Genomic DNA, 25,935 nt, shown 5'->3' with positions numbered 1-25,935 from the left:
CACTGATTCGTAATCAAGAGCAGCACAAAAGAAACTATCTATTTCGACTTGGTTGGTTTGGTTTTGGTTTGGTTTTGAATCTTTATCCTCGGACTGACAAAGCCTTGATAGGTTATTCCTGGTACTTGTTCGCATACTTGTAGAGGCACTTGACGCAGGGCCGGTTACCGAGATTGGCAGAGTGAAGTTTCCGATTGTTGAAGTCTTGTTGCCGAGAAATTATTCCATTCACTAGGTGCCGCTGAATGGAGAGCAGTCCTGAAATGCGTTGCTCAAACGCACACCCCGAGAGTCGAACCAGCGCCGTGTGATCTTGAGCCCGGCGCGTAACCACTGAGCTATCGGGGCGGACTTCGTGACTTCGTGACTTAACCCCAATTAGTGCCAGAATAACTAATAGTTCCACAGTACATAAGTGTTTTGTGGAGAACACATATAGAAATTGCGGATTGTCGTTAGTAATGAAAACTGCTTCAAAGTAATGGTAGGAAAACTGCGTGGTTATAAAACAATACAATCGGTAAGCCAGGATTAGTCAGCTAGAAGTACCACAGCACAAAGTAATTAAAAAACATCTTGAAATACTTCAAAATGGTAACAGTTATATGAATGATTGCCACACCTGTCATGTATTAATGGGTGAAAATGGAAGGCAGCTACAGCAGAAGACCGGCGTTAGATTTGCTGGTGAAAAATCGTTAAAGTCAAAGTTTTGTACATTTGGTTTAGTGTAGAAACGTAGTGAGAAATCTGCCGCATGCGGGTTTTGACACAAGCCACACGATCCAGTACCTGCGACGAACAAGCTTCTTGTTCAGCTTGTTCCAGCAAAGTTAAAAGTCTATCATTTTCCATTTGAAGCCAAGAATTTGCTTGAAATGCATCAGCACTTTTCTTTTGATTGTTCAATACTTGTTGAAGTTCGTTTATTTTAAACTGTAATTTTTTGTTTTCCTCAAGAAGACCTTTTGATCGCATTTTTAAGTTGCTGCTTTTTTCGTTTTCACTCCAATCAGACGAGCTGGAGTTACTAACAGAACTATGACTAGTGGATCTAGCTTCGTCACTATCGCTGTGATCACTGCTAATACTTTGACTTATTTCCGCACAAAACTTGTCTTTTTTCAAAGAATACATTTCTTCTACTTCTGCATGGGCGCTTTTCGTAGTATTTGAAAACTCTTGTTCTGCATTGCCACAACCTTTATCGTCAGCAGACATTTTTCGCAATTTAGCTTTGCGAGCGAAGCCTTTGATTGATCGCGTTTTAGCTTTTCCATTTAACTTTTGTTCAATAGACAAGCACTTCGCCCGCAAGCACTCCAGCTCACTTAACATAGTGTCCTTGTCTTTCTGACAAACGGAACTACAACATTTTTTCGTGGCTGTTTCGCCGATGCTTTCTGTCTGCAATACATTAAGAGCTTGTTGTTCACGATTTTCACTTTGTTCTTCAATTGCTAGTGATGTGCTGGCTTGTTTCTTCAAAGAAATTACAGTTTCCTTGTATTCAGATAACTCATTGGAAAGAATCACATTTTTTTCAACAAGATTTTCCATTGCCTCTGATAAAGAAATCAATTGCTTGCCGGCTTCTTTCTTTTCTTTATTCATTTTTTCCAGTTGTTTGGATTTACGCACAAGATCATTTTGTAGTGACGTCACGAGATCGTGGTTTACGTGTTGAGAAGAGTTATCTGAATAACATTCTTTGTTTAAACTTTTTTCATGTTTAACTTGACTTTTTGCTTCTCTTTTTTGCACTTCTACACTTAATGCTAGTTGTAACTGTTGGCATTCTTCCCTAATTTGTTCAATCATGCTGATTTTCTCATTTAATGCATCGTCACTCTGTCGCTTGATGTCGCGGTTGAGCGATTTGAGGTCAGAAATTTCCTGTTCGAGGCAACGAATACGGTCTGACGAAACCTGGTTTTTAGCGCTGTGAAGACTGAAATCAGTTTTCATATTTTCAGTTTTGAAAAGTCGCAGTTCGTCAATCTTCTGTATGAGATCCAAATTTTCTTTTCTAAAAAGCAATATATTATTTAGTTAACTTAGGTAGTACGATCTTCTGTTGATTAATTATAGGGTAGTCATGCATCTATCAATGGAAATTATCTTTTATTGATCATGCTATTGCCACAAAGCATCTAATTTCATGCGAAAGCGTAATGTATAAGCAGGGTTGCCATACCGTCCTTATTTCTAAGATATGTCCTTATTTTGAAGGGTCGGGTCTTAGAAAAATTAAATGTCCGTATTTTCGACTTGCGTCCTTACTTTGTCTTATTTTCAACAATTACAGAACTTCGATCGTTTTCCTCTGGTGTCCGGTGTTGCACAATATCCTAAAATTATGCTTTTGCTCCGAGATTTTATGACATCATAAATGAAAGGTAGCCGACTCCTGTGGCGTACACGTTACAGGATTTGACTTCTCTTGCTCTTTAATGAACCACTGTTACTCCTGCAAAAGTCAACTGCATTGTTTCCAGAACTGGCAGAGATAATTGAATCTTTCAAGATCAAAACATCGCAACGCCGGTGTTCTGGGTTTTTCGGAGCAACAACAGACGAATTACTGAGAACAGTCGAAGAAGAGCATGCTAAGGTTCTCAAAGCGAGCTTCCAGAAGTTTTACACGATTACCTTGGAATATATCAACAAGTGGTATCGATTTGAGAAGCATCCAACGCACGTCAACTGCACCCTGCTGAAAGATCAAGCAATCGAGCACGAGAAAGTCAAGGGGTTGACGAAGCAAGTTGATCCACTAATGGCAATGAAAGATGAGCTGTTCGATGAGGTCTCGGTTGTTAACGCTCTGCTCAAGAAGATTTCAGATGATGTGTTCCGCAAGGATGAACCTGAGGCCAAGTGGATGAAGATCTTTACCGGAAACAACTCTTTTCCGCTGCTCTACAAGCTGGTTAGAATCATTTTCTTCCTTCCGGTCAGCAATGCGTTTGTGGAAAGAGTGTTCTCTCTTGTTTCGGCGCAGTGGACCAAGGAAAGGAACAGACTTAGTGAAATGACAGTCAAATCCCAGCTACAAGCAAAGGTAAACCTAGACCTGAGCTGCCGTGAGATCCATGGAGCAATTTGTGATAACAAGGAGTTGCTGGAGCAGATTGTTTCTGGCAAAAAGTATGGAATGTGATATGACACGGCTCGTATAAATACAAAGTATGTCCAAAAACGTTTTTTAAATGTTAATCTAATTTTTCGGTTGTCCTTACTTTTGGGTCCATGTCGATGGCAACCCTGTGTATAGGCAATGATCTGTGGCCTATACTGCAGCAACAAAAGGCGTCATTAGATGCAAGGAAGTTAAACTTGATCAAAATGACTCCATTAATAATGGCCACATCTCTCAAGAAAATGGTGTGTTTTTTGATGCAATTTAAGAGCCTTAAGCAGCCTCGGTTCTTGCATATAGCTTTTCAAGAGGAACGAATCCTTCTACCTACGACAGTTATGATGTTAGTTACAACTTCACGGAGAAATATTAAGTCGTTTAACAATACGCACTTATAACCATGCAATAAGGGAATAGGTCAATTGACTATTCTACAACCAGCACTATTAGTTTCAGTACTTCAAGTTCTTTATTTGCTCTGTGAGTTGAATGTTATCATCGTGCAAGGATGTTCCACCGGCAATTGCTTTGTTCAGTTGATCGAGTTTTCTGGAAAATCAAATCAATACGGATATTTTACATACCAAACCGGGAAGAAATAATTTCATATTTCAAAGAGCTTTAAAAGAAAATGTTAAGCAAATTAAGCAAAACATTAAACACTTAAATAGCTTTCGTCTCGATTAAAAACTCAAGTTTATCCTGAATCAGCTAGAAAATCATCTAGAACTTAAAATTTTGAACCTGAAGCTTTAGTCATTGGATGCAGTTATCTAAAACCGAAAAATATAAAATTTGGCAGCAAAACACGTTAGATTGTATCAAAATACCACAAATCGAAAATTATTGACGCTTCGAATGTTATTCACTCAGAAACAAACTATCGTCTTCCATAAATATCATTCTAATTCCAACACTAATGCTTAATGATCCGTATAATTTCGAATACTCAAAAGATAAATCTAAATGTTGGATAGACTTGGTTGAAATTACACCTGTCCTCCTTTCTGACAAACTGACAACAAAGTGTGTCATTTCCATACTACAAGTTAGAAGCAATGTAATGTTTACTTAAAATTTTATCAGCATCACCAAAATAATGAAAATATTTAAATTTTTCCAAAATTTACCTGTTTAATTCTTCAATTATCTCTTTCTGATTGTCAACAATATCTGACTTGCGAAACAATTCATCTCTCAGTTGTTTGATCTCTTCCTTTCGTACGTCGCTATCCCCGTCTTCTTCTTCTTGCTTCTCTCGTTCCAAGTTGTCTAGTTTGATTTTTAGTTCAACATTTTCACGTTCACGCTGTGCGCTTGCCTCTTCAGCTTCAACCAGAGAAGCCGTTTGAGATTTCAACTGATTTTCTAAGTCCGCTATTTGACCTGTGAGGTTAAGGATATTCTTCTCCATTGATTGTTGATTTTCAAGAGTGTTTTGCAGCTTTTCTTCTGTTTCAATTAAGTGTTCGTTTTTAATTTCATTTTTTGAACTAAAATATTTGATTTCGCTCTTAAGTTTTTCGATAGTTTTGATTTGTTCATTTTTAGTCGTTTCAAATCTTTGTAGCAGCGCTTCCCCTGCATTTTGTGTATCATCTAAATTCTTTCGCAGACTATCTTGGGACGCTTTTGATTTTGCCAGCTCGTCTTTCAAATCATCGATGCGTTCAGTCATTTTCTGTTTCGTGGAAGAAAACTTTTTTTCTTTCATTTTCAACTCGTCACAAAGACTTTGATTTTGTTCTTGAACGGAGAGAACTTGAGCTTTACTTTTTTTCAATACGTCGTTTACTTCAACGTTCTGAAGACTTTCAGCACTGTTTTGAATCAGTTGAAATTTTTCTTCCTGCAGCGTTTGTATTCTTGCTGATAACTCTTCACATACGCGTTGTGAAGACTTAAGCTTTTCTGTCAGCGACTCTTCATTAGATACAACTTGTCCCAATTCTATTTTCATTTCATGCAGCTCCCTGCTGAGGGTATAGAGTGCAGATGTTTCATTTGAGTCGACATCAGTTTCCTTTTGAGTTTTCTGATTTGCAGATGAATCCAAAGACATTCTAATCAAAACGTACAAAACAAAGTAAAATTGCTGGAAATTAAAAAAAAAGGAACATGCGAGTTTTTGTGAAGTTCATTTCTTTAATTAAAGGATATAAGTTATCATTTACTTGCACCGTTCACCTTTTGCTATTTGAACGACGAATTAAAAAAAATGATTTACTTTCTATTGCAAGTTGTCACTCAGACATTACAGTGCAGAGCACTATGGACGAAAAAATATGAGAAAATACTTACCGAAGGGAGTCATTTTCTTCTGACAGAGTTGCAAACTTTGCTTCGTATGTTTTCAAAAGAGTAGGAATATTTTCAATTGTGAGTTTTATTGCTTCAAACATCTTGACAAATTTGTAGTTTTCTTTGACGTCGGCAATCAATTGCGAAAAAGAAAGAACGTCTCCCAACCTAGGACTTTGTTTCTGCATCTCCTGTAGCTCCTTGACTGTGGCTCCAATCAACTCTTCTCCGTAATGATTTAAAATATCAGCAGCCTCGCTTTCAGTCATTTCTTCATCGAAAAGTATGTCTCCTTGATTCATACCAGAGAATATTCGAAAAATATTTTCATCTTGTTCTTTGGAAAGCACTTCGGACAAAGCATTTTCACAAGCTGACAAAATGTCTACGATATCTTCTCTTAGCTTTCGTCCAACAGCTGCGTCAAAAGCCCGGGAACAAGAGCGCATGCGCAGAAGTTCGTTTTCAACTGCCAGATGACGCTGTGACGTTTCCATCTCACAAGTTTCTTCAACCAGTTGTTTGTTAGCACGCTCAAATGATTCCGTCAAATGTTCCTAGTTTAGTGTCAGTGAGTTAGTACGATGACAATAATCGGATTAATATGCTTGCTGTAATCAAACGCTAAGTCACAGCGAAGCCGAAAGTTATAAAAGCAAGTTATTTACATCAAAAACTAAAGTGAGCATGACAATGTTCAGCATGCTGTAGTGAAGACATGTAATCCAAAGCACGTTTTGTAGTCTGACGTGCTAAAGTGTTCATTACGACGTTTCGTCGAATGATAATGTTTGACATCTGCAAGAAGCTAGGCTATATAGTACAATAGATAATGAATATCTCTTTTAAAATCTGGTAACAATCCAGTCCAGTTATTTAAAGCAGAAAAAATAATCAGGTTGTTTTTAGAACTCAGATAGTGGTATATGCTCATCAAAACTCAAACAGACATAAAAAGTCACATCTAAAGAGACAGAAATCAAGTACCCTACTTAAACTAATTATGATTTGCTGAAGATATCACTCAAAACCAATGCCACAGTCAAGTAAAGCAACTGATATGACTAAGATTCGTTGTTGTGGTGACGTCATCACCGGCCAAATCAAACATAATGGATCCAAATGTTATTGTTTTTTTTTGTCTAATTGACCGTTCTTAGTAAGTCACCTGTTGCTCTGTTAGCCTCGTTCTCAAAATTTCGATGTCATTTTTGTATTTGTCAACTAAAACTGCAAGATCGCATTTTTCCGATACAACCGCAGCGAGTTGTTCTTGAACTTCATTGAATGAAGTGATCTTTCGCTTCTGACCATCAAGTTGACATTTCAAAGTTTCGATGTGATTCTGAACATTTGTATCTCATAAATATACTTTCATACAGCAATCTTTTTGAAAATTTTGAATTACAGTATAAATGCCAACGTTTTATTGTTTACCACAGTTTTAGGCCTGTTATTGCTAACATTGCATTCAACCACATTCTTTTTGATTTGTCTCTTATACTATGGTTTATAAATTAAAAAAAGTTTAGTTTTGGCATAGCAACAATTGTGCAATAGGTTGATCTTGAGCTGATTTTTTTTCAGCATAACTTTGAAAGAGAAATAATTTTACCACAGTCAGGTAAAAAACAACTTAATGGGATCGAATAACATTCAAACATTACAAAAAATGGCATACACATAAATGCAATAACTGTCAGCAAAACTCTATACCCTTATCAAGAAAATAATGCAATAGGTTACATCTTGGCATTTTTTCAACATCTAAAATTATTAGGCTGCACTTCAATCATTAAATTCACTGCACTTCTTCTTTTCCTTACCTGCAAGTCGGAAATGCGCTTGTTCAAAGTTTCTGTCATATTCAGGCTCAGTTCTTGATCTAATTCAAGTTGCTCGTTGCTTTCCTTGATCTTATCTCGGTCTTCTTTGGTAATTCTGATGCAAATAAATCAACATTTTTAGTGGAAAGCTTTTATACAAGCGAAAAAACATATGGAACTGATAAACTGCAGTTGTATCATAAAAAAGTTATCTGAATAAAATGCGTTTCTCTTCACAAGTCTCACGCTATGGAAGAGTTTTTACAGTTGAAAAGGGGCGATCTTCCTGGCGTCAACACTTCCTTACTACTCACTATAGAACAGCAAGCAGTGTAGCCTCCACACTAGCCATCAAGACAAGACTAGACATCAAGACAAGGCGAAACACGTTTCTATCGCTGTCAATTCTTGCTACACTCGATTGCCAACAAACGAAGAGTTTTTAGTTACTTTATGTTTTCATTGAGTTTGTTGATTTGCTGAGACAACGCATTCGATTCGGAGTTGAACTCTTCTTCCATTGTCGTGATTTGTTGCACAAGACATTCCCTCACATCTTCTAATCCTGTGCATCTGTCAAGCATTGCTATGATTAATTACAACGAAAGTATGGGCTATAGGCTGCTTGAATGTTGCATTTACGTTCCTTCACAGCGATGAAGCGAAAGGTGTATTGTATGCCTATTATTTCAAAACAAAAATTATAATTTCAAATAAGTTCTTTTACATTCAAGCCGAACAGGTCGATTTAGTTTGCTAGTTTTCTGACCATCATAACGAAAGGAATAACTAGAAAAAAAAAAAACACATCCAGCGACAGACACTTCAAACGTTACAAAGTCACTGTGGAAATCAAACAATGTTTTAATAAAGTATTGCTGTTTTTCACACTGGCTAGTTTTTGGAAAAAAATTGCGACAGAGATTTCGGTTAAGTGCACCTTGAGTACACTGTTTAATTGTCTTCGTGCAAAAGCAGATGACTCGGTCAATCAATTTAGGTTGCGGCAAGTCATTCGTTCTGTTGCTTTACCTGTCTTTGTAAGAAGTACGTTCGTTTTGGAGCTGTTGAATTTCTTCAGTCAAGTTCTCTATTTTCTTATTCAAAACTTCATCACCTTGCTTAGAGGTAATCTTCGATGCCTAACAAGATTTCGATTGATAAGAACAATAGAATTGTTTCTAGTTACTGCATTTCAACAAGTACTAGGTTTATTTGCCGATTATATGTATAAGAAAAAAGTATAAGTGCATAATAATCGGGAGCAGAAGTCCGCAAATACTTGTTGGCGCGACTGTAAAAAACATTTCTAAATCTTCCCAAGAAAAACATTTTGGGAGCAGACAATTTTGTGGAAAATACTTTGTACTATAATTACATATCAACTTTAAATATCGTACTATAATTAAATATCGGACATGCACATTGCACAAGTGGGGCCTGGCTCCTTCATCAGAATGCGAGTGTGGTGCCACGGAACAGACCGCAGACCATGTCATCCATCACTGCCTAACCCACCGGCCTCCACACGGTGCGCATGGTCTGAGGGTCCTGGACGACGAGACTGCTGAGTGGCTGAAGATTTCCTGCCTCCAATCTAGCCTGGAAAGATCGCTCACACGCCATCATCATCAACTTTATAACTAGCCTACCATCGACATTCGACAGGAGCAGTTTTCTTGCACAAAATTTTATAAAATTAAGCACATCAGAGAGAAAGGGTTCCATCTATTTTTCGCAATGATAACTATGGGTCTGTGCTTAAAGCAAACAAAAGATTTCGCAGCTTCATTGAGAGACGGCACCACGATGATTTCCTTCTATTTGTATTCTTGATATGCCTGTTTTTAATGTAGGCCTACGATAACGCACAAAACGTCCTTTCACATAAATAGGTGCAGTAGTTCCAAATGGTAAAAGAACATTCATTCCAGCTAACTGTGGATATTCCTTTGCACTGAAATCCAAAGTTTTCCAGTATGAAACGCAATCTTTAAGCCGCGGTCGCTTGACAAGTCATTTCATGGAATAACAACGCAATGGTATAATTAAGCTATAAATTAGTGAACAATTTCGCAGACAAGATGGTTACAAGCTATTTCTGGAAAGTTTAAATTACTGCGTTACCCAGTGAAGAAGGTTTTGCAACACAAATTTTGGTTGCGATCAACTGTTTACGAACCCTTGATTTAGAGCAAGAAGGATAGCAGAGTTCAAGGTTTTGCTAAACCCTACCAAATTCCGCGGCATAACTGCGACGTTATATATAGATTATAACAAACAATATATAATCTTAAATGGATAATAGAAAACTACTAACAAACACTTTAATCTAAATATCTTTATTAATCTGTTATTAGTAAACATTTGATGAGTTTGACTGGCAATGGCTTTCAAAATCTTGGCTGATTCAAGGTCAACAATCACCCGCATAACATTTTACGAAGTCACAAAATCTGTAAGTTTCATGTAAAAGGTTTCTTTTTTTCGTTTATAGCTTTTCATTTTTGACGATACAAACCACCTCAGCAGTTTGAACGAGATACCTACCATAGGCTATAGTCTAATTTCACTTTACCTGGGGAAAATAATCGGAACGCTTAGAAAATCTACAGAACAGGACTGAGCCCAAAACATAGAAACTAAACTTTTGATTCAGAAAATAACGCAAAAACTAAATTCTTGACCCTGGTGAATTTCAATTGTTTGCATCTTACCAACATTAACTGAACAGTTTAGCTGATCATTCAGTATAAGTGTCATATGATCACTGCATTATTAAAAATATCATGCTCCACCTTTTCTTCAAGATCAGCGTTTTCCTCTGCAAGACGTGTCAATTTTTCGATTAAGATTTTTTCCTCTCTTTCAGCAGCAGATAGGTTGTTGCGCAACTCCCCATTCTGTTGCTTCAGTTCGTCCAGAAGAGACTTTTCAGCATCAATTACAGCTTAAAACATCAAGAACAATAAGGCCTACGTACAACTACAGTAGTTTATTCGATATCACCAGAACACAAAACACATCAACAGGCTACCACCGAACGTGAGAAATTGTTGTTGAATAAATAAAAGAAAATGAAACTATGGCAACCGTAGTAATGTAGGTTTACACGCAAGGCTTAGAATTTGTGACCCATGATCTGCAGACCAAGGCTATGTCATACCTACACTACAGTATATCTACCATAAAAGTCTTAAATTTGAATCACTGATAACTTACAAAAAACAATACTAAGTAAAAAGATTAAAACAGTTATGTTAAAACAAAATCCATTCAATTTTAAATGATTCTTGCATTACAGTATATATATCACTCCAGTAGTCCAATGCTAGACAAATAAGGTTTGTAGCCTAAATCATGCAAAATAGAAATACTGTTTATCGCTTTGAGTGCAAGATTACCCAGACAATTTTCCAATTTAGTGCAATGCTCTCCGAGGTCTGTGTTTTCTGTTTTTACTTTTCTGAGTTCATTCTTCGAAGAAAGTAGTTGATCTTCCAAGTTGACAAGCTGACATTGAAGAAAGGCTTCAGACTGCTCTAGCTCGGCAATTCGTTGCTGAAATAAAGTAGTTGGTCATAGAGAAAGAAATTTTGTCACACATTTTAATAGTTTTAACACCAGCAAGCAGTAGTGTTGACAGGGGAGGGGGTCAGTGAGTACTTCTGGACTAGTACCAGAGGACCAAGAGTGCTGAATTTGAAAAAAACACCATGTACTCTTTGGATATAGTGCATGTTTCTTAAAATTGTCTTTACTGGAGTACGAGGATCTCATTGGTAGGCTACCTGGCCTAAATTATCTTCACAATGGCCATACCGGCAACAGCCTACTTTAGTTAGATTGGCAAATATGCCTTGCAGCGAAATGTCAATCAAATGCCAAACACACAAATGCAACTTAACTCTGCAGTACAGCACAACAGTGATGTGATATAACAGGTAGGCAATAATTTCACGTAGTTGTCACTTAGGTTTGTGAAGGAGATTAGTAGCCCGTGGTTTCTTTTATAATTGCGTCTGACATGGGTTTACTTATATACTCTTGCACACTCAATCAAACATAAGATAAAACATTGTTTGAAGTCTTGGTGCTATAGGCTATAGACTGTAAGCTAAGTATCGACTCACTTCGGTTGCATTTCTCTTCTTAAACATGTTGAGAGCATCAAAATCATTGCTATGATCGACGAGTTAGGGCTGCAATTCCAGTAGTTCGAAATACTGACATTTCCACAACACTCTGATCTCTCAACATATTAATTAGATAAGAATCGATTTTACTAATGCTAGCACCTTCAGCTCATTCAAACAAAATTCCAAGTGTATATTCAATTTCGACCTGGTCCCCTAAACAAAACTATCAGCACCTGCTTTTGTAACTACAGTTACAAGTCTTTTTTCATTAAAGTAAACATTGGCATAATCATGGCCCACCTGGAGATGCGGCCTGATTTGTCACATTTTGTAGATTTTGATTACAGCTACTGCTAGTGCTTGACTGACATTTTTTGAGATGTTTTTACTTTTTGCGGTTTCCTAATGACATAAAACTTTTTTGTTGCCTTGGGGAAGCAGTAGCAAATGAGAAAAACTAAGTTGAAAAACGCAAAATCAGACTGTTATTGAAAATTAACAGTCTGACTAAAATCTTCGAAATCGAATTTTCTTTGTTTTTCAACATGTGAGAATGTTAAAACCTATTGTGTCATCTGGGAAAAAGAATAAAGAAAGCGTAAAAATCTAATTTTTAGAAAAATTTATTTAAACGTTCGCCCAAAGTTAGAAAAACCTGGAAATTTCTACAAAATGTGACAAATCAGGCCGTATCTTTAGGTGGCCATGGCATAATCTAATTCTAAATGTTTTTCAAACAGGATCAAAATATCCTTCCAACCTTTCTGACGATCCATGCGCTAAACTTAGGCCTAGTCACTTCGACATGTTATTGTGAGTCATAAAGAGCATTTCAAAACACTGTAACATAACTGCTGGAGTACAAAAGCACTTCACAGCTGGATCAATGAATAGACATGAGGCTGACGAAGTGTTAAGTTACAAATAGAAAATACAATTTTGATAGAGAGGTGATTTTTTAACCATAGACAAATAAAACCTAACAACCAGACGGCATTTAACATAACAATACGAAAACAAAGTAAAAATTACAAACGTTTTCGGCCATAGGCTATTCATGTTAGCCGTTTTCAAGTAACCCACTGACTGATGTTCTTCATAAATTGAAATTACAGAACTGATCTACAGTTACAGATTACAGAACTGAAGTAGATCAGTTCTGTAATTTCAATTTATGAAGAACATCAGTCTGTTGGTTACTTAAATAAGTCTAACATGAGTAGCCTTTGGCCGAAAACGTTTGTAATTTTTAGTTTATTTTTATGTTATTATGTTAAATGCCGTCTGGTTGTTAGGTTTTACTTGTTTATGGTTAAAATAGAAAATAATCAAATTGTTTGACTTAGTGGGACCACAAATTTGTTCAAAAAAGCGCATGTTTCGCTGAACTTTTGTCTCTCCTAATGTCATTTCGAAAAGCTAGCAATTTTGTGTCATTTGGTTCCAATTGAAGTTGCGTTTTTAAACCAGTTTCATCCTTTCATAACTCACACTCTAAGCCAGCCTGAAATGCGAACGAAGTCAAATGTGTGTAATGTGCTCTACCACTTTCGTGCTAAGAGGTGGTTAACCTTCATGAAACCTTAATCGATACTGCCATTATTGTGATGCTTTTTCACCGTTATAGCTATCACGGACAAGCTTTGGGTTGGCAAGACTCTGGTAGGCCACAAAGTTGCTTTGTTTCCTTTGAGTAGGCTATTCCTTTATTTCCTAGTAAATTTCGAAATTACAAGCCTACCACTTTTTTCGCAAATGAATATCGGTAGATTATTCGGTGCTGGCAATCTTTGAAAAAGAAATCGAAGTCCATCACCTAACAAAATTACAAGTAGGCCTATAACTGTACGCCTATAACTGTAAACAATAATAATCGCGTCAAAAATATATAACATCTGTTTTAGTTCTGTATTTGCTTTCAAACTTCAGCAAATCTATTAAAAACAAAGCATAACGTATGTTTTATCGTACCCTTCGTACGCAACTCCATATTTCAATGTATAAACAACTTTTAGAATGACAAACCCATAACTGATCAAGTAAACGTAATGTTTGTCTTGCTACGAAAGAGGACAATGCGCGCGAGTAACTCTAAGTAAACTAAAGAACAGAAGAATGATGACCTGTGACAGTTAGCTTAGTATATTTTTACTATAATAGCATACAACTTGCTTTAAAGTTATACCCTGTTTGTTGGGCTGAAGTATTTCTGAACTGACTTCATATTCTTCGCTTATCACCGCATTTGTTACTCTGTGCTGCCACCTAGTGTATATTAGATACTTGTTGAGGTGTCGTCGCCTGCAAACAATCTATTACTTTTCAATGAGTTTGATAGCAATTACTGTATGAAAGTATCGTTTTCAGTGTGACAGATCAAACTGCATCTGTGCAGCCAATGCTGTAACCCTTGGTTTTGTAACACTCAGTGCAACACTTGCATCGTTTTGTGCGTTCAGCCGCAGTTTAGCCTATTTATCCTTTTGTTTTCAAATCCATCACAGTTGCAAATCATTTCTCGTAAAGTAATTAGTCAAAAATAGCGTCAATATCTTCATTGCTTGCTCTATCACCGGCTGAAAATGGTCCTGAAACAACTGCAAGAATCTCTGAAAAGATGCTGTTTATCGATGTGGAAAATAACGATCCAGGATATGAACAAGTTAGTCCAAGTTCTCCTGGATTTCCAGCTTTGTCACAACTAGAAGCTGTTGACATTACTTGTTGTCGTCAATAAATTGATCCAAGTCAAATGTACACAAATATTCTCTTGAGATCCTCTTGCTCCACAGTTTGGGCTTCCTTTAAATTCTAGTTGCTTTTGTTGAGTTTCCGAAAATATCGGTGAACTTGCACAATTTAAGAAACCTAAGCCGCGTCGGAATATTTAGTAGCTAAATTTGACTACTTTTCAACCAAGAAACATTAGAATGGTTTAATGTTCCTGTAGTGCTCGACGTACCGCTCTTCTCCGAGAGAGTCGGAATTGCATCATCAAAGACTATCATTTCTTCAATTTAAAGTGAATTAATCATTAGTTTCAAAATGGTCAATTTTGTCCGTTTAAGCACCTGATGAGTAGGGCAACCAATTTTTTGACCTAAAAACTTGAAATTTTGACTTTATAATTTACAAATTTTGACCTAATTTTGACCAATAACTTTCTGCGTTTGCAACTCAAATGTGAAATACAAAGCACACTAGAAATCAAACCGTTAGGTAGGCTAAGGATATCTTCTTTTTCTAATGAAATATGAGAAAAATGTGGAAGACTCAACGACACCGCAGCTAATGAACAGGTAGTGAAAGTCACTCGAAAAACTGCAAAAGATAAATATGGAGTGTCTTTAAATATCCCGAAACTACTGAGAGGGTTCTGCAGTATTATACTTCAACATGAAGTAATGTTTCACATCATCGCCTTTGAAGTTCCTGTCTCTCGCCAAAATTTTTCTAAAATAGAGAAGCTTCTCTCTACTGATACAGAAGTTGCTTGGGAGTTCCTCAGCAGGCTACATAAATGTGGTGAAATATCATCTTGTTTCATTTTCACAATGTTTTTGATGTCATTCCTTGAGATTCTTGCTTGAATATATTTTCCAATTTGGCAGCCATCAACACCAAAGTTAAGGGACCTCATTTTCTGGTAAGCTTCTTGAATGGTGTAACGGCTGTCTTCCATCTTCTGAATTATACCAAACAGATGTGTTGAGCAACAGGACGAGATTATATCAAACAGTGCACTGTACTGCTCCTCTATTTCTACAAGGTGAGTAGCTAAATTGGGAGCTTTCACAGCATCTTGAGCACGCCGCAGCAAGACACCACCATCATGGAAGCCTTCCACAATATTTCTTACTTCTGGTAGACTTCTTGAATAATAGTAAGCAGCTTTCAACCAAGTGCCCCATCTAGTTACATTTGGCTGTGTGGAGGTTGGCCAATGGAAGTAAAACTAGCTTTTCTTGACCTGTTTTTAATGGTCACTGCTTTAACCCTGGCAACCAACTTATCAACAGCAGGGCAGTTGGCTAATATTCAATCGTCAGTAGTGGGCGAAACAAGATTATTACCCCAGAAATTGCAACAAATTAATTATTACGTCGAAATAGCAACAGAAATTGCAACAAAAAACCCAGTATTTGTATAGCTTTAATAAAATATTAAAAGAGAGAAGAAAAACTACGTTAAAAGAAAATTTTGACCTAACCATAATAACTTTGAAACCTCTCTTCGTGTCAGCCTGAAATTTAGTTTGTGGACGTTTTATAAACTTTGAACAAGGCAGAAAAATTTTGACTTTATTGACTTTTGGTTGCCCTACTGATGAGGTATATCATACCTTCTTGTTAGATATTTTTTGAATGCCAAACAAAACTCACCGTTTCCAAAACCTTCTTGTTTTTGTTTTGTGTTTCCGCTTGCTTCAGCCAATAAGAGACTTGCTCACTCAATCGTGCAATTTCGTCGTCCTGTAAAAAATACACATCGCTTAAAGGGATACTAAAGGAAAAACCTGACTTGGCGATTGTACACGTTCTTTGTGTTTAACATGCTACCATAAAACGATTTTCAATAAAATTTTGCCCCATTGCGGTCTGATTACCTTTCCGCGCGTGGTTTTGTCAACGCTTTCAAAACGGGAATAGGCGTGAGCAGCGAAGCGTGCGACTGTACAGTCTACGTCACTATAGACTAGCAATCAGCTGATCGCGCAATAGTTGTTACTGCGGGCGATTTAACTGTAGGCTATGTATGTATGTACATCAAAACATCAGATTTCAACGTCAAAACATCAGTTTGCTCAAAACATTAGATCCGATGTTAAAACAAAAGCCACGTTACCATCAGATGTGGTAACGTGGCTTTTGTTATTGCTATCGATAGTGACGTATTCTCGAGCAGTGTTTCCACTTTTTGGTCATTTTGAAAAAATTAAAAATAAATGAAACATTGGACTTTGGGCCTTGCCAGTGCCATAGAAAACAAATTTTTTCGGTAATTTTTTTTTTTGAAATGTATTCTTGAATGTTAAGTTTACGCATTTCAATGCTTAATTCCTGTTTGAAAATTTTATTTAGTATGCCTTTAACACAAAAAGCAATTGTGAAGCAAGGTCTGTGATTGCGTTAACAACTATTCCCATGTTGTGTGATTATTGCAATCAAAGATAAATCGAAGTAGTCTATGCTATAGTTCAAAGTAGGAAATTTTAAGCTCTATGACGTATTCCTTCCTTCTTTTTGAGCCATCAGGTAATATACTGCTTTCAGTCACTCCATGAATGCTCCCTTTCAACAAATCTAGATCCCTCACAACCCCATTTACTAAGCCATGTTTAGTCAGATGTGTTTTATTCTACAGTAGTAGGCCTACACTCTACTACAATTATCGCGCAATCTGGTGTTTTAACGGCCGTATCCTCTTTTTTTCTCTGACCAAACCAAGCATAACGTTTTTTCGATGATCAGTATTACAATTCATAACCATCAAATTAGTATTAAAAAGTAGCAGTAGGCTATGCTATTTACATACTTTGACTTTCTGTAAATTCTGCAGTTTTTCTTTGAAATAACGTTCCGTTTTTTCGCTTGTTGGTGACAAAGATCCGGAAACAGGAAATATTTCAGAAGACTTAATTGAATTCAATGCTTGCTGAAGGTGAGAAACCTGTCATGGAAAAATAGCATCAGGCTGTTACTGCCAATTTTCTTAAGTTAAGCCCTCTGCGTTCATTTGTGACTCGTTTGTTAATATTTGGATTTTTTCTCTTTTGCCGACCACTGTACTAAAAAAGCCACCTGTTTTTGTTTCTCTTTTATATTGTTTGGCCTCTTTCGCATATGCGTTTGGCACCTGTGGTCTGTTTTCGTTAAATCAGTAACTTATTAGTCGACGATACAACGTCAGTTTTCATTGAATTATACAACCATTATGACCTATTCGTTTTTCAATAATTGTCAATCCTTGAGAAAGGGAATTCGTAAATTGTACTGTAAATCGATTTGTTTCATTCTACAAAATTGCTTTTCTCTGGACGGTCGCAAATTAAGAAATCTCAAAGTTACCTGTGTTTAAAAGATTGTCTAAAAATGCACAATAAGAACACGTGAAACCAATTGAAACTCATGTGTGGTGTTGTTGTTAGCAATCTAGACAGTTCAAATAGAGCAAAGGTCAACAACGACAAACAAAATACGTCACTGTAACGTAGCAATCAAATAGACAAAGCGGACGTTACATTCAGTTTTTAGACATTTCAATCAAGAAAGTCGTCGTTGTTGACAGTGAGCGAAGTTGAATGTCAAGAAAATGGCAACAAATTCTGTAAAGGAGACAGACGTGGCAGATAAATCAAATGCCGAAGAATCAACAAATCCAGAACCCCAAACATCAAAGGTGACAACAAGATCACAATCAAAAATGCTCTACCAAGCAGAAAATGGCAGTCTGCACCCAAGCGACAGCACCAGCAAAGTTTCCAGCAAAAGCCGCTCCTCTACAATGAGCGCTAAAATTAAGAAGGCGGTAATATTAGCTCGATTGGAATCACAAAAAAGGATCCGCGAGTTGGAACAAGAGCAAGCGAAAGCAAGGGCAGAATTTGAAACAATGGTCCTAAAACAAAGTCAGCTACGTGAAGAACAAGAAAGAAAATTCCTGCAACAAGTCCAGGAAGCTAAACTAAAGGCAGAGCTCCAAGAGACAATTGCCCAACTTTCGGAAGAATCGGAAGAAGATGCTGGTGAGCGCTATAAAATGTCTAAAGACAATGTTGATATAAACGGACAATTTCAATCGAATTTAGCAACTAATGTAAACAATAATTCTGTGTATCCTATGTTATCCCAATTAACGTTGAGTGGCGTAGAAGCCAGGTCTAACATTCACGAATCTATTGTCGTTTCAAACAAAATTAATCCTTCACAAACAGTAACAAATAAATCGTTTGTGAGACATGAGCCGAGTACGTCGTATGCCCAGACCCCTGTACTAAATCAAATAAACAATAATCAATCAGTAAACTCGAAACAAATTCCAAATATTACTATCAACCCGTCCCCACTGTTGTCTGTAGAACCCCCAATCTTTGATGGAAATTCTGCTGAATACTGTGGTTTTATAGACGCATTTGATACGTTAATTGATTGTAATTTCACAGAGCCTAAACGTAAACTTTTTTATCTGTTGCAATACACCAAAGGCTCTGCGCACACTTTGGTAAAAGGGTGTCAATACATGCTTCCCCACGAAGGTTACACAAAAGCAAGAGCTTTGCTACAACAAACCTTCGGTCAAAAATTTCAAATAGCTCGCGCATGTGTTGATTCCGTCATAAACGGCCCATCTCTTCAAAATTCTAACAAGGATTCTCTAATCAAGTTCTCTTCGGAACTAACTTCCTGCATATGTACTTTGTCTGGCATGAATTACTTACAGAAAATGGACAACATGGATACCATAACAAAAATAATAAGACGCTTGCCAAGTGGCTGGTATTCTAGCTGGTTACGCGAAGTTGACGTAATTTTGCATGAAAGAAATCAAGAAATAAGCCTTTCAGATCTCTCACGGTACGTCTCGCGCAAAACGAGAGAAACGACCAATTTGGCATGCGATATTCTAAAATCTACTAAAAAACAATTCGATGATTCCAACTCCAAACGTAGGAGCAGCGTAACCTTTGCAACGCAAATAAAATCGTCGAACCATGAAAGGACATGCCATCTGTGCAGAGATAAACATTTTCTCAATCAATGCAAACAATTTCGAATGATGAATATTGACCAAAGGCTTAAATTTGTAATCGACAACAAACTCTGCAAGTGCTGTTTAAATGCTGGTCACTGGGCATATCAATGTAAAAGGAAGGACCCTTGCATAAAACTAGGATGCACTGAACGCCACACTACTCTCTTGCATCCCCCAGATGCAACACAAATCACCACAAATATCACACCTAAAGACACAACTCAAAAAATTAATATCAATCAACCTACACAAGCAATACGCAATGGGTTTGTCAACACACGAACAAATTCTCGCAGTCTGCTTCCCATAATCCCAGTAAAGGTTCGCCTGCAAGGAAGTAATCAAACTATCACTACACAAGCGTTTTTGGACAGTGGAAGTACAACATCTTTCATAACAAATGATTTGATAGAAAAGTTGCAAATTGCCGACTGTCAAGAAACTAATATTTGTACCATCACGCTAAACAACACTGGCAAACGTAACAAGGTAAAGGTGGTCACAAATGTCGAAATGTCAGATTTTGACGAAAACAAATACATTTCTCTAAGCTCTCTTTACTCCACTTTTCAAATTCCTGTTTCAAATACAGATATTCCTACCCTAGAAGACACTAAACACTTTCCAGAATTTGCAAACATCTCGATTCCCGATGTTGACGCAGAGGTAGGACTTCTTATCGGCAATGACAATCCGTACGTTCTCCAACCGCAAGAAGTAATACAAGCAAAAGGTGGCTATTATGCCATCAAAACGGCCGTTGGTTGGCTAGTGAATTGTCCTAACAACAAACAGGATCAAAGCAAAACTAAAAATTTCTTTACCAAAACTTCTACCCATCCAATGTGCGACATGTGCTTTGACGCTGTTGACTCAATTGTTAACTGTAAACCCGAATTATCTGTTCAACAAGCTCAATTCATGAAATCTGTTAACTCTAGTATCAAACTTTTGGAAGACTCGCACTACCAAATCGACTTGCCCGTTCGAAATCCGGACCTAAAATTACCCTTTAACAAATCTCAAGCTCTCCAAAGAATTAATTGCTTGAAACGAAAGTTTGAAAGGGACGCTAATTTCTACATGGACTATAAAAGGTCTGTTGATGACATGATCATGAATCAATACGCCGAAAACGTTAGCGATGTCCCTGGAATACATGGAAAAACTTGGTATATTCCACATCATGGTGTATATCATCCAGAAAAACCTGAGAAACTCAGAGTAGTATTTGATTGCTCTGCCAAATACAAAGGTATCTGTCTCAATGATACTCTATTACAAGGCCCAGACATCACAAATAACCTGGTCGGCGTTCTTCTTCGTTTCCGCCGTGAAACAATTGCTATTCAAGGAGACATACAGTCTATGTTTCACCAAGTAAAGGTTCCTCAACAAGACCGTGATCAATTCCGATTCTTATGGTGGAAAGATGGGAATCTAGAAGCGCCCCTACAAGAATACCGAATGAACGTGTATATATTTGGCACTGTCTGCTCCCCAAGTTGTGCAAACTTTGCTTTAAAACGCACAGCTGAGGACAACTCATCTCTTTTCAGTGCAATTACTGTAGATACAGTAAAAGAGTCTTTCTACGTAGACGATTGCTTGGCTTCAACAGCAAATGTTTCAGAAGCAGTTAAATTGGTAAGGGAACTTCGTGAGCTACTGGCCAAGGGAGGCTTTCGCATTTTAAAATGGATAAGCAATGACCGAGAAGTGATCCAATCAATTCCAAAGTCAGAGCGCTGCAAGTCAATTATGGATATGGATCTCTCTCGAGATGACCTACCTGCTGAAAGAGCTCTTGGACTTTATTGGAACGTGGAAAACGATACCATACGGTTCAAAATAAAGAAAAAGGTTAAACCAGCTTCACGTCGAGGCATTCTTTCAGTAATCAATTCTATATACGACCCCCTTGGTCTTGGTGCTGCTGTTGTACAACCACTGAAGGTGCTTTCTCAAAAGCTCTGTAAACTGAAATTAGATTGGGATGAGCCTATTCCACAACCAGAGTTAACCACATGGACAAAATGGCTAGAACTTCAGCCAATGCTCGAATCATTTAACGTTCCAAGGTGTTATAAGCCTTTAAATTTTGGTGCTGTCGAAGACGCCCAAGTTCACCATTTCTCAGATGCATCGGAAGAAGCCTATGGGGCTGCTTCTTACCTCAGGCTAGTCGACACAACAAACAGTATTCACTGTTGCTTATTATTGGGAAAAACTCGACTTGCACCAATGAAGGCAATGACGATTCCTCGATTGGAGTTATCAGCTGCTACAATCTCAATTAGCTCTGAAAAAATACTACAAAGAGAGTTAAAGGCATCTTATCTTAATAAAGAGTCAATTTTTTGGACCGACAGCACAACTGTCTTGCGCTATCTCAACAACTCAAACAAAGCGTTTCATACCTTCGTCTCAAATCGAGTTCAACAGATTAAAGATGCTTCAACAATTTCCCAATGGAGATACGTTCCCACTAAATGTAATCCTGCTGATCATGCTTCAAGGGGTCTCTCAATTCCAAACTTTCTTCAATGCAATCAATGGAAAAACGGCCCTGAATTTCTATGGAAACCACAATCTCAATGGCCTAAGCAACCAAAATTTCTCGAAGTCGTGGACAATGACCCAGAAATTAAACAACCAAAGCAAACGTGTTTTGCAACCCAAAGCGAATCCCACTTTCTGGAAGATCTTTTGGGTAAGTATTCTTCTTGGTACAAGCTGAAAAGAATCGTTGCTTGGCTTTTCCGTTGTAAGCATAAATTTCTGACTTTAAGACTGACTAACCTTGCAAATAAACAAAATGCCCCAGCACACAATCTTTGCTTGTCTCCAGATGAGCTCACAAAGGCACAAGACTTTATTTTTACCTTTGTTCAGTCAAAACACTTTGCCAACGAAATCAGCCAACTGAAAGCACAAAAGCCATTAAACAACTGCAGTAGCTTAATAAAATTCGACCCTTTCTTAGAAAACAATTTACTAAGAATTGGTGGCCGCATCAAAGCTGCACCTCTCAAACACGATGCAAAACATCAAATTATCCTTCCAAATCGCTCCCAAATAGTTCCTCTCATCATTCAAGAAACGCACGACACATTTGGTCACAGTGGCAGGGAACACGTCCTGTCTGCCCTGCGCGAAAATCTATGGATTATAAAAGCCAATTCAGCAGTCCGCAAGGTTTTATCCAAATGTGTTGATTGCCGCAAAAGAAGCGGAAAACTCAGCACACAAAAAATGGCTGATCTTCCTAAAAACAGATTGACACCAGACAAACCTCCATTCACCTATGTTGGTGTAGACTATTTTGGCCCATTTATTATTAAAAAGGGTAGAACAGAACATAAAAGATACGGTGTCATTTTTACTTGCCTTGTAATAAGAGCCGTACACATTGAAATCGCAAACTCTCTTGACACTTCATCTTTTATACTCGCTCTACGACGATTCATCGCAAGAAGAGGGCAAGTAGAAGAAATTAGATCTGACAATGGTTCAAACTTTGTTGGTGGTGAACGAGAAATGAGAGAAGCCATCAAATCATGGAACAACAGTCAAATCGAAGATGCTTTAACACAGAAAAGCATCAAGTGGATCTTTAACTCTCCAAGTGCATCCCATCATGGAGGTGTGTGGGAAAGACAAATCAGATCCATTAGGAAAATCTTATCAGCTATCTGTAAAGGCCAAACTTTAACAGATGAAACGCTGACTACCTTCATGTGTGAAGTAGAAAACATTATTAACAGTCGTCCACTTACAAAATCGTCAGACGATCCTAATGACATGGAGGCTCTCACACCGAACCATTTGCTTCTTCTAAAACAGCAAATAAACCTTCCTCCAGGCTCATTCACAAACAAAAAAGAGCTTTACTCTCGAAAACGCTGGAGACAAGTCCAATACATGGCCGACGTCTTTTGGACACGGTGGGTAAAAGAGTACTTACCTTTGCTCCAGCAAAAACAAAGGTGGACCAAAAAATCTCCTAATCTGACTGTGGGGGACATAGTTTTAATCGCAGATAACACACCCCGAAACAATTGGCTCATGGGTCGCGTAATTCAAACGTTTCCCGACAAAAATGGCATTGTCCGTAGCGTTAGCGTTCAAACTAAACAGTCCTTGATTGTCAGACCAATTCAAAAGTTATGCTTGATCGTTCCTGCAAAACCAATGTAAATTTGTGCTGATTTTGTTTTCTCATGTTGTTTATACCTGTGTATTTGAACAAATGTACGAGGCCTTAAAGGGGAGGGAATGTTACTGCCAATTTTCTTAAGTTAAGCCCTCTGCGTTCATTTGTGACTCGTTTGTTAATATTTGGATTTTTTCTCTTTTGCCGACCACTGTACTAAAAAAGCCACCTGTTTTTGTTTCTCTTTTATATTGTTTGGCCTCTTTCGCATATGCGTTTGGCACCTGTGGTCTGTTTTCGTTAAATCAGTAACTTATTAGTCGACGATACAACGTCAGTTTTCATTGAATTATACAACCATTATGACCTATTCGTTTTTCAATAATTGTCAATCCTTGAGAAAGGGAATTCGTAAATTGTACTGTAAATCGATTTGTTTCATTCTACAAAATTGCTTTTCTCTGGACGGTCGCAAATTAAGAAATCTCAAAGTTACCTGTGTTTAAAAGATTGTCTAAAAATGCACAATAAGAACACGTGAAACCAATTGAAACTCATGTGTGGTGTTGTTGTTAGCAATCTAGACAGTTCAAATAGAGCAAAGGTCAACAACGACAAACAAAATACGTCACTGTAACGTAGCAATCAAATAGACAAAGCGGACGTTACATCAGGCTACTTGCTCCATTGAATGAAATCTTTCGTGAAAAGAAAAACTCTTTGAGGAAAAAGATAAAAAAATGAAATAATAAGTAGGCTTGTCTAGTTTTGTTAGATAAATTTGCTCTTTTGAAGCAGTTGCACTTGCCTGTTCATGTAAATGTTCTATTTCACGTTTCAATTGTTTTCTTTCACTTTGCCATTCCGTTTCACGAGGACTAAGAAACTTATTCGATAATATTTGAGGACTTTCACAGCGGACTTTTTCCTGCGTCCAATTGCATGTAATAATTTATCAAATCCACAAGATTAGGAATGACAAACAAGTGCAATCTTTCACTCATCTGCGATTGTAATCAGTCTTCATTCAAAGCACTTTTATTCATTGGTTTATGTCTACAACAATTATGGTTTATAATAGCTGCTTCATGTTACTTTGTAACCGAATATCTTTTGTCTTGCAGCTGACGAACGATTGTAATTGTAAAAATTTGAGATACTTAATTCGCTCACTGTCCACCCTAACTGTTGCAATAAGATAGAAAAGATAATTTGAAAGTGACTAATAAATTATAACTAAGGAAAATTTTATTTCTTAAACAACGTTAAAATAAGAAACCTCATAGTGAGCACTGGTTTTACAACGATGTTTTGTAAGCAGGTGTAGCATAAAACTCCGTTGAAATTAATGCAAAGAATAAATTGGTGAATTACATTTTTTTTGTTTCGTTATTCGATAGCAAGTCTAATCTCTTGCACCACCTACCTGTAATTCACCGTACGCTTTGTCAAGGTTCACGTTTTCTCGATAAAGGAGTTTGTACTGCGCCTCCAGTGTCTCGCGGTCGCCTGGTGTGAAAGGAACTTGAACTTTGTCATCTTCGGAAGCACTTCTTGTATCACGGACTGACTGATGTAATGAACAAAACTCTAGTTATGACAAAAAAGCAGATAGACATTTTATATCTCTGGCAAGAGTTTAAAAGTTAAGATATGAGGCCCTTTTGTTAGAAAAATAAAATGAAAAACTTTCGTATCTACTTAGGTTACTATTAGCTTACTGCAACTACTCCACTTTCTGTTATGAGGTTTGGCAACACTTACTTTAAAGTTTGACACGTCAGGAAGTTGCCGTCGCACTTTCTTCGTGTTCTGGTAAAATAAAAACAATCACATTTACGGTATCACACATGCCTGTTGAAAGTTGTCAAATGATATAACTTTTATGATGTATCTTGATGTAGGCTACTGTTATTCACCACTTTTTCTATCAGTGCTAGCTTGATAGGCTACAAAATTTGGGCCATAATTTTGCGGATCAACTACAGCATGTCTGATAGCAGCTGCTTCGAAAAACTGTCGAATTAAAACTGATGAAAAATTATTCAAAACAATAGCTTACTGTTCGTACATTTTGTCGCAAATCACCCGTAGAAGAATATCTTCTCATGCCACTATAATGACCTCGTTCAACCTGCCCCATATAGAATAACATTTTTTTAAATGTAGCGTCAATAAATGTTGATATAACAAAAGTTTATCAGCCTATAACTTACCACGAATACCAAATGCCACCACATAGAAACGTTTCTAAATTAACATAATTGGTTCGATAGACTGCTAGGGCAGTTCCGAAAAATTTGTTTGATCCAAACAATTTTCTTAAAAAGAGCACTCTGCAGCTCACTAGTTACTGACCGTTTCATCTTCGTCTCCTGAAAAACATCTACTCTTTGATTTGAATAGAGCTTTGGATTGTTCATAAGGTTGTGTGATCTCACCCGCAGTCTGGGGCCTTCTTGTCACTTTTTCATAGTTTGTAACTGCGTACAATAACAATTCCTCTTTGCGATATTTCGTTTCGATGAACCAATAACCCGAGTCCTCTTAGTTGTATAGTTTACGGATCAGTCAATCCAACACTACAGCAACAGCAAAGAAACGTTCCAAAAAATCACC

At 37.3% G+C, this 25,935-nt stretch overlaps 2 protein-coding genes across 5 annotated transcripts in view; both read right to left on the bottom strand.

The window, feature by feature from the left end:
- The window catches only part of LOC145780080 (uncharacterized), a 36,824-nt gene extending 35,401 nt beyond the window's left edge, over positions 1–1,423 (bottom strand). For all 4 annotated transcript variants that reach the window (XM_082591790.1, XM_082591793.1, XM_082591792.1 and 1 more), the window contains exon 1: positions 793–1,423. In XM_082591790.1, the coding sequence (XP_082447916.1) occupies positions 793–1,338 (546 nt within the window). In that variant the 5' untranslated portion in view covers positions 1,339–1,423. The remainder of the gene's footprint in view (positions 1–792) is intronic.
- On the bottom strand, positions 1,367–25,794 carry LOC145780248 (uncharacterized). The gene is made up of 18 exons (XM_082591952.1): positions 25,675–25,794; positions 25,388–25,450; positions 25,081–25,128; positions 24,743–24,886; positions 24,121–24,244; positions 16,944–17,059; positions 15,803–15,880; positions 10,674–10,830; positions 10,068–10,219; positions 8,302–8,411; positions 7,720–7,842; positions 7,270–7,384; positions 6,612–6,788; positions 5,444–6,000; positions 4,273–5,205; positions 3,602–3,691; positions 1,590–2,029; positions 1,367–1,407 (listed from the first exon to the last, which is right to left on the bottom strand). The coding sequence occupies exons 2-18, from the start codon at positions 25,424–25,426 to the stop codon at positions 1,367–1,369; spliced, it is 3,444 nt and encodes a 1,147-aa protein (XP_082448078.1). The 5' UTR covers positions 25,427–25,450; positions 25,675–25,794.
- Positions 25,795–25,935: the final 141 nt, after the last annotated feature.

This window comes from Aplidium turbinatum, chromosome 11 (genome assembly GCF_918807975.1).
Source record: "Aplidium turbinatum chromosome 11, kaAplTurb1.1, whole genome shotgun sequence".
NCBI classification, from domain to species: Eukaryota; Metazoa; Chordata; class Ascidiacea; order Aplousobranchia; family Polyclinidae; genus Aplidium; species Aplidium turbinatum.
This window is presented reverse-complemented; position numbering and strand designations above follow the sequence as displayed.

Excerpts from the sequence above, each read along its gene's own strand:
- LOC145780248 (XM_082591952.1), bottom strand. The coding sequence starts at position 25,426 with ATGAGAAGATATTCTTCTACGGGTGATTTGCGACAAAAT. Across the intron at positions 10,831-15,802 it reads CACAAAACAAAAACAAGAAG|CAACGAATTGCCGAGCTAGA; the intron begins GTTTTGGAAACG and ends ACTTTATTTCAG. Across the intron at positions 5,206-5,443 it reads GAAGAAAATGACTCCCTTCG|AATGTCTTTGGATTCATCTG; the intron begins GTAAGTATTTTC and ends CGTTTTGATTAG.